Consider the following 8,390-nt stretch of genomic DNA (forward strand, 5'->3'; position numbering starts at 1 on the left):
GATTTACTAATTCGTTCTCTCGATTTATAAATTGTGCGCACGATTTACTAATTTGTTCCCTCGAATTATAAATTGTGCGCACGATTTACGAATTCGTTCCCTCGATTTATAAATTGTGCGCATGATTTACTAATTCATTCTCTCGATTTATAAATTGTGCGCACGATTTACTAATTCGTTCCCTCGATTTGCTAAATCGTGCACACGATTTATAAATCGAGAGAATTCATTAGTAAATTGTGCGCACGATTTAGCAAATCGGGGGAACGAAATAGTAATCGTGTGCACGTTTTAGTACATCGAGGGAACGAATTAGTAAATTGTGGGCACGATTTATTTATTTTTTCTTGCATGTCATGAAATGGGCTCTGTATTCTAGTAATTCTGATGTGTGTTTTTGTAATTGTAATAGTTTTTTAATGTCTATACAGTATTTATTATTTTTTAATTAGTTTTATGTTTAGCTTTTGTTATTTTAGTACTTCTAATTTAACTAAAAATAACATAAAATTTGCTTTGGCAATTAGCTGAAAAAAAAAGTTTTAGTTTTTAAAATATATATTTCATTTTATTTCTTTTCTTTTCTTTTGAGTAAGTAAAATGTTTTTTTAGACCTTGTACACATGGATTGTAATAAATGGCAAAAACAGTCAACCCTCTTACCTTTCTAAAGGCATCCCAGGACATATTATTATGCAGATTACGCAGTGGAATACTTGATTTTGATTGGTCAATCATGGCATTCAGGGGTCAAATATTTTTGTGCAATGACTGCTACAGACCACTGTCTCTGTGTTACACTAGTTTTACATCTCTCATATCACTGTCTCTTTCTTCTCAAATAACTAAAGATTAATTAATTTATTAATTTATTGGTAATTTGTTGTGTAATAAGTGCTGCATTTCATCTCCATTGATTTTGACTGCACATTATCACTTCATTTAACTTAAGATGCCACAACATAATTTACAAAGTATACTGTAAGCTTTTTTAAACTAAAAAGACCAATTTCAACATCTAAACAGCGGAAATCCCGACATCCATCAGTCAGTACACAAACGGCTCCTTGAAACTTCAAGAGGTTGAAATGCTCAGCTGCAAAACAAAGTTTACATCTATAGCACACGTCACTGCTTATGCGTTAGTGTACTTTTAGAGGCTGGTGGGCCGATTTCTGCTGCGGCACGGAAAGTTGCTCTTAGCTAAGCTGCAAAGCTGGTCAAAGCTGCAATTCATTAAGCAGAGAACAAGCCAAAGAAAGATGCTGAGTGAGCTGTTGTAGCCCCCACGGCCTCACGCCTCTCGAGGTTTACAAGAATGAGCTCCTGAGAGATGCCCAAAAGGAGAAAATGCCCATCTCTGCATCCCTGAAGGCTTTAATACAGAGCTCAGCTGTTTGTTGACTCACTCTCTCTCTCTCTCTCTTTCTCTCTCTCTCTGTCTACATGGAGTGGCAGCTTCAGAAGTGGAGTCTTACAAAGATGTTACAGGAGTATTGTAAGCACGCATTGATCTATACCACAGCTACTCATGTTCTGGCGCAGGTGTGGCATAAAGCTTACAAAAGCATCCGTTCAAGCCTTTCTGAATCTCGCGGTACAAAATATGCACAGCTAATGGAAATTGTTGCTTTTGAAGTGCACTACAGGTGCAGTTAGAATTCAAGCTGAAGGTGAAGGAGAACACAGTTGTGCATTAAAAAACAGAGAAACTGTGATGGTTGTAAAATATCCGATATAAGCAAACCTGTAACCGCACATCAATTTATCTATATTAATGTGCTTTTAAGAATTGAAAATTCACAAAAATGATGTGCAAGTCATAAAAAGGATGCAAGAGCACCATACAAATATCACACATAGTATCATAAAAGTAGTATTTTCATTGTGCCAGTAAGTTGAATTTGACAGCTAAATTCAGGTTTTGTTTTTAGTTTTTTCCCCAAATTATACCGTTTTTGACAATTAGAACATTTGATTAAAAAAAAAAAACAGCCAAATTTAAAATTTAGAAATAGGTCGGATTTAAAATTAAGCACATAACTTGTTCCACACTGTTTGTCATGAATGATAACTTGCAGTCTGACTTGTTGAGAAAAGATGTGCTCAGGGTTGCCAAGTTGGCAGTTTTCCCATGGATTTATTTATTTTTTTTGATATGCCATGATATGCTCACCCTCAAGTTGATCCAAACCTGTTTGACTTTTTCTTCTGTTGAGCACAAAAGAAACATTTTGGCAACCAAACAACTGCTGGTAGCCACTGACTTCCATACACTCTAAAAATGCTGGGTTGCTTCAACCCAACTTTGGGTCAAAGGTTGCTTCAACCCAACTTTTTTTAGAGTGTAGTATGGGGAAAAAATACCATGGAAGTCAATGGCTACCAGCAACTGTTTGGTTGCCAACATTCTTCGAAACATCTACTTTTGTGTTCAACAGAAGAAAGAAATTAAGAAGGTATAATATGCACACATCCAAAAACTTTAGGCAGGTGCTCGATCACATCACTGTCAATAAACAAAAATCAGCACACTTCCACTACTGCTCTCAAAAATAAGTTTATTAAAACCACAATGTTTCAACCCTAAGGTCTTCGGTCAGGCAGGCTTTGTTTGACAGCAGCAGAAGAAAGAAACTCGTACAGATCTGAAACCACTTTAGGGTGAGTAGATTATAATAGAATTTTTGGGTCAGCTATCATAGTTTTGGGCTAGTTTTGTTCGCAGACCTGGCTACCCTTGATGTGCTATTATTTTTCACTGTGACTGAACTGGAAATCGCTTGATTGGGATGTGTAAATATGGATTTTTGAGTTCTAAATGTTTCCATAGTATAACAAGCATTCTTTGTCAAGAGAACAAGTACATTGTGATTCGTCATGACCCTTTCCTAAATTAAAGGCTGTGAACCAGGCTGCTCACCTGTAGCCCAGATCCCGGCTTTGCTGTACCATATGCAGAATGTAGGATTCGCGGCTTGTGCCCGTCAGTCCCGGGAGCAGCAGCACAGTGGGGCACGTGGCCTGGTCCGGGTGGGACGCGCTGTCATCATTGTCAAACCAATCCAGAGAGATCTGGCCTCCATCTGGTGCGCTAATGAGCTCACTGCCGGACACACAGAACAGCTTAATTTAGCCAGAGGAACATTCAGTGAAACTGTGGAATTGTGTGTTAATACTAGCTTAAGCGCTCATAAACAGTACAAAGAGAGAAACTGTTACAGGAATGTAACTCAGCTAACAAAAGTACCATAAAGTACCATGGCAGTACAACGGTTGTAGCAATCCGTAGCACACCACAGCGGCCTCTAAAAGCCACTTAAAATGTACAGTATGAATGTAATTGGATTGAACTGCAAACAAAATAATGTGCTTTGTTCTTCTGTGCAAATGCCTTTTAAATAGTTTGTGCGTTTACAATGCAAACTAACTTGAATGCGTGTAAAATGTAAAAGTGATGGAGATTCTGATTGAAATGATCTAAAAACTATCAAACTAATCTACTTGCAGCTGACTGAGAGCATAAAATATTTGGTATTTGTAACAAAATATATTAGTACGATATATATAATCCCTGCCTCTGCTGAATTATTTTTATCCCCGGTGGGAATAAAAACATCCCGCGCTCCGACGTCCCGATCTGAATCAAATGAATCGCGATACGCGATCCGATTGGTGCGCTTCGAAACAGTGAATCATTTTGCGACGCAATGGTTTAACTGATTCGGAGTTTCAAAAAGCTCCGTTGATACTGTGTTTTTTGCTTGCTTTCTCTACATAATTTATTCGTTGTTTGAATAACCATGGAAATGAAATAATTACAATTAATAGGCCTAACGTACAATGTTTTTATTAAACTGTGATCACGTTAAATAATTTTCCGTCGTATTAAAAACATTTCATGACAAGTCTATTATCTGGCACTTGCCTAAAAAGACGGGTAGTTGGGTCAACCTCTGCCTATAGAGTTTTATACTCCTATAAACATTTTCGATACCACTTATTTTGTTTTCGATACGATACCGATATTTTTCAAGGCAGTATCGTCGATATCGATACCGAAACGATACTTCTGAACTAAACTTTTAAATTATGAAATGTATTAAATTACTAAGAGTAAAATGGGTAATGATAACCACTTAACTTTGTTTAAAACGCATTTTAACATTCGATACGCCTTAATTGTAACTTATTAGGTTATATTTTTGTTTACAAATGGTTCAAATATGTTTTTCGTTTACACATGATTCGAATCTACAAATACTACAGTTGAACTACGGTCACTTTAGTAAAACCATGGTTCATTTTCATAAGGGACTGCCAGTGACAGGCTGCTGCATGCATAAAATGCAACCTTTTTTTGACAGTGTATGATTTATATTAACATTACAGAATAGAACATGATCAATATTATCTTTCAACGTTCAATTTCAATAAATGTAATTGCACAAACTATGTAGGCTAATTTCAGTTTGTTTATTGTGAAATAACTCTCTTTTCTGTCCTCTGATAAGCATTGTTCAGGGCTGCTGTTCCCAAAAGCTTTAATGCTTTCTTATGATACTTTTGGGAAACGCAGCCCTGTTTGAATGCACTGTCAGAAGTGAGTGAACGCTCTCTGATGGATTGGTTCTGTCTTGCAACATTTGCGTGTGTTCAGATGAGCAGGAATATAGTTCTATCCTACACAATTATTTACTAACAGGTTATTCGTCCAATTCAATGCATTATTTTTTGTTAAATAAACAAAATCACTGGTAAATAAAACACACCTTAGTATCGATATTTATTGTTTGAGTATCGATACTTTCGATACTCGCATCAGTATCGATATATCGATACTTCGGATCGATTCGCCCATCCCTAGAATGCGCTAACCAGCGACACGATGAGAGATGGGGTTGGTGGATGTTTGAATGCAGCGCTGTCAGATTAGCTCATGTCTCATTCACCGATGAGAAAACATTACAGTTCAAAGCACATAATATTACAATAGTAAAGCCTTTAATTCTCGCTCGGTCTGCAATAGTGTAATCCTCGGACCAATATGACTGGACAAACATTTTATGGTCCTACGCCTTCCACAGACGATATAAATACATATAAATACATTTAGACCACTTACAGATTGCTATCGGGATGTGAAGAGACTTTCAACCAGCATAAGAAAAAAAGTTTTTGAACCAAATCATCTACCCTGCCTTTAAATGTGGTACAATTTGAGCAATGTTAATTTCAATTGCTACACTAAAATAATTGTGCATGGAACAGTATAAAAATGACTATAGCACAATGATTACAAACTGAAAAGAAATTATTTTTCGAAGTTGTAAATAAAATAAAACAATTTTGAAGCACGGTTTGCAAGAAACTACTATTTCAGTCTTTATACTTCACATTTAATTTAATGTATTACTTGCTGATTCTTTGTCATTATTTATGAGATTTACTAGCAATTTCTGAGTGAAAATTGTTTCTACACTAGTGTTTTTTTTAACATTTTATAGCATATTTTACATACAGTAAGTCAGTTATGTGGAGCTGAAGTGGTGAACAGAGTTAGAGTTGGACATGGTCAGTGTATTTCTCAGGTCTAAAGCCAAAGTCAGTCTGCAGTCTGGCACTAGCCACATCCCACCTGTGCTTTGAGATGACATCACTTACCCTGCTGGACATTAGCTTGCTTCCAACCTCTACATTAGTGCTTGTGCTTGGCTAATATGGGTTTTCAATGGCACGTTATTGATGACATCAGCATCAGTTATCAAAAATCACTAATATATTCAATTTATGGTGGATCTATTAGCACCTTAATGATACTTTGCTTACTGTATGTGTTCTGACATTTGTAAGCTGTTATGTGAATAAATGTAAATGTATAGATATACACTACCATTCAAAAGTCTGAGGTCGGGTGTCGGGTGTCGCTAGACCTTTTTTAATGGGGCATGAGCCCCAGGAAATATCACTGATAAATCCTTATGTGTAAATGGGATTGACGTATATTGACCCAAGAGTCATTTTCACTGATGATATTCCAGTAATCAAGTCATTTGTGTTTAGATTCAGAACTGGCGATGACAGATTCACAAATGAATCACTCTTTCGATCTAATCAGGCAAACTGGTTTGCGAAAGGTCTGAAATTGTTCGATTCAGTTTGATTCATTCAGACATTTCACTCACACACTGGATCATTTGCAGAGGTTTCCAACACCAAAGTAGAAACTGGATATTTTATAACACAGAAAACAAAAAGAGAGCTAGATGAGGCAGATACATACAATCCATTGAAAGAAACAAAATGTCCAAATGTCTTTTTATCATTAGTCAGCATCGAAGCAGCTCTCTATTGCATGCACAGCTTGTGCACGACGATTCCGTGCTGCAGATAAAGATGATTCATCTCCATTTATATCCAAAACAGTACTAAAAACAAGAGTTTCAAAATATAGGCACACTTTTTTGATGGGGGCCCTGACCCCTAGTAGTGAAACCAGATTTTTTTTCCCCACCTAAAAATCCAGAAAAAAAAAAGAAATTTTCCACAAAAATATGAAGCAGCACAACTCTTTTCAACATTAATAATAAGAAGAAATGTTTCTTGAGCAAATCAACATATTAGAATTCACATTATTCAGAAGGATCATGTGACACTGGAGTAAAGATGATAAAAAAAATTTTCAATCTTTTTCGTCACAGAAATAAATTATTTTCAAATATATTCAATTAGAAAACAACTATTTAAAAATATATATATTTCACAATATGCTTACTTTTGACTGTTTTTATCAAATAAATACAGCCATGGTCATCATAAAAGTCTTTTTTTTTTTTCAAAAACATTCAAAAAAAATTGTACAGACCTCAACCTTTTATTTAATCGTAGTATATGAGAAACTGATTGTTAAACAGTTAACTCAACTATTAACTATTTACTCAAAATTATTTGAAATCGAAATGTTCTCTATGAAGGTCAGCCAGAAATGGCCTAAATTCGCCTGATATTGCTGAATGATGTATTTACAGTGGATGGACTCTTCTGTTGTTTTATCATGACTCTCATCATGACTCTGCTGGAAGTGTTTGACTCCTCCAGAGACGCTGCAGAGAGAATCTGTGTCAAAGGGCTCGTGTGTTGTTTTACAGCTAGCTTTCTCAGAGACCAGACGTAATGTAGAGCTACATGTGTGCGGTGTAATTCCAGAGCCAACATTAAATATGCACTCTAGACCAAGTCAGGAACGGTCCGCTCTCTCTCAGTTTTTTATAGACATGTAAATCCCACCTTTCAAAATGCCAGACAGTGAGAGACCAATCTGCCACAGAGCTTAGCAATGACAATCTACTGACTTTCAGTAACATTTCTGCAGAAGAATAAATGCTTTTAATAAATGCTGAACAAAACTGAATCCAAAATATATTGACACTATGGCCAAAATACTGACACTAGGGCTGCAGAAATTTGGGAGAAAATCTAATTGCAATTTTTTGGATATAAATTGTGACTGCAATTAAAAATGATATTAAAAATAGCTTTAGTTTTGCTGTACTTTTTTGTAGGGCTTCACAATTTGGCCAAAAGATGATGATGATGATAATAATTTGTTATATTTATCATTAATAAATCAAATTTGAAAACACACCCTTCCTTCCTAACGGGAATGCGCAGCTGCCGGGACGGTCAAACTCAGACGCCCTTGACTTCAAACACTGTCCTCGATCGTTCCACACAAACAGCAGGATCCATAAGCAGATTTGCTCGGGTTGCAACGGATTAGCTATTGATTCCAATCCCGTTAAAAGCAGTGCAGGTGACGAGTCGAACAGAACGGCGGATGATACTGTTTTTGCATGCATGCATCTTCTCTGATCGCTGAGCAGAAACGCACAGGGGCCGATTTAGCCTCTGAATTGGTTTAGTGAGAGATGCACTGCAGCACTGAATCAGTTTAGCCAAATCAATAACTAATAGTTCTACCATATGATAAATATACTGCCATTACACTGTTGATATTTCAATGATACAATGATATTTCTTATTATTGAATGAATGAATTATAAACAAAATAGGAAACATTATTATTATAAAAATACCATTTCACTCTAAAATACAATGAATAACAATAATAATCACCGTAAGCTCAAGTTATTACATTTTAATTAAAAATGACAAAGTAAAAAAAAATATATATATTTTTGCAATGCGATCAATAACATATATCTAATATATATACATATATATATATATATAAGAAAATATAAAATCGACTATTTTCATTTCATGCTGCTTGAAAAAAAATATTCTGTGAGTCTGCATGAGATTTTTTTTTTTTTTTGCATTGTTTTCCCAAAACTCAAACAATTGCTGTAGATTTATTTTTAAGCCGA

The 8,390-nt window shown here is 35.6% G+C and overlaps 1 protein-coding gene across 1 annotated transcript in view; it reads right to left on the reverse strand.

Annotated features, from left to right (window-relative positions):
• The window catches only part of LOC107661904 (phospholipase ABHD3-like), a 19,079-nt gene that overhangs the window by 7,074 nt on the left and 3,615 nt on the right, over positions 1–8,390 (reverse strand). The window contains exon 3 of the mRNA XM_016451692.1: positions 2,924–3,106. Coding sequence (XP_016307178.1) covers positions 2,924–3,106 — 183 coding nt within the window. The remainder of the gene's footprint in view (positions 1–2,923; positions 3,107–8,390) is intronic.

Source organism: Sinocyclocheilus anshuiensis, unplaced genomic scaffold (genome assembly GCF_001515605.1).
Source record: "Sinocyclocheilus anshuiensis isolate Anshui unplaced genomic scaffold, SAMN03320099.WGS_v1.1 scaffold723, whole genome shotgun sequence".
NCBI classification, from domain to species: domain Eukaryota; kingdom Metazoa; phylum Chordata; class Actinopteri; order Cypriniformes; family Cyprinidae; genus Sinocyclocheilus; species Sinocyclocheilus anshuiensis.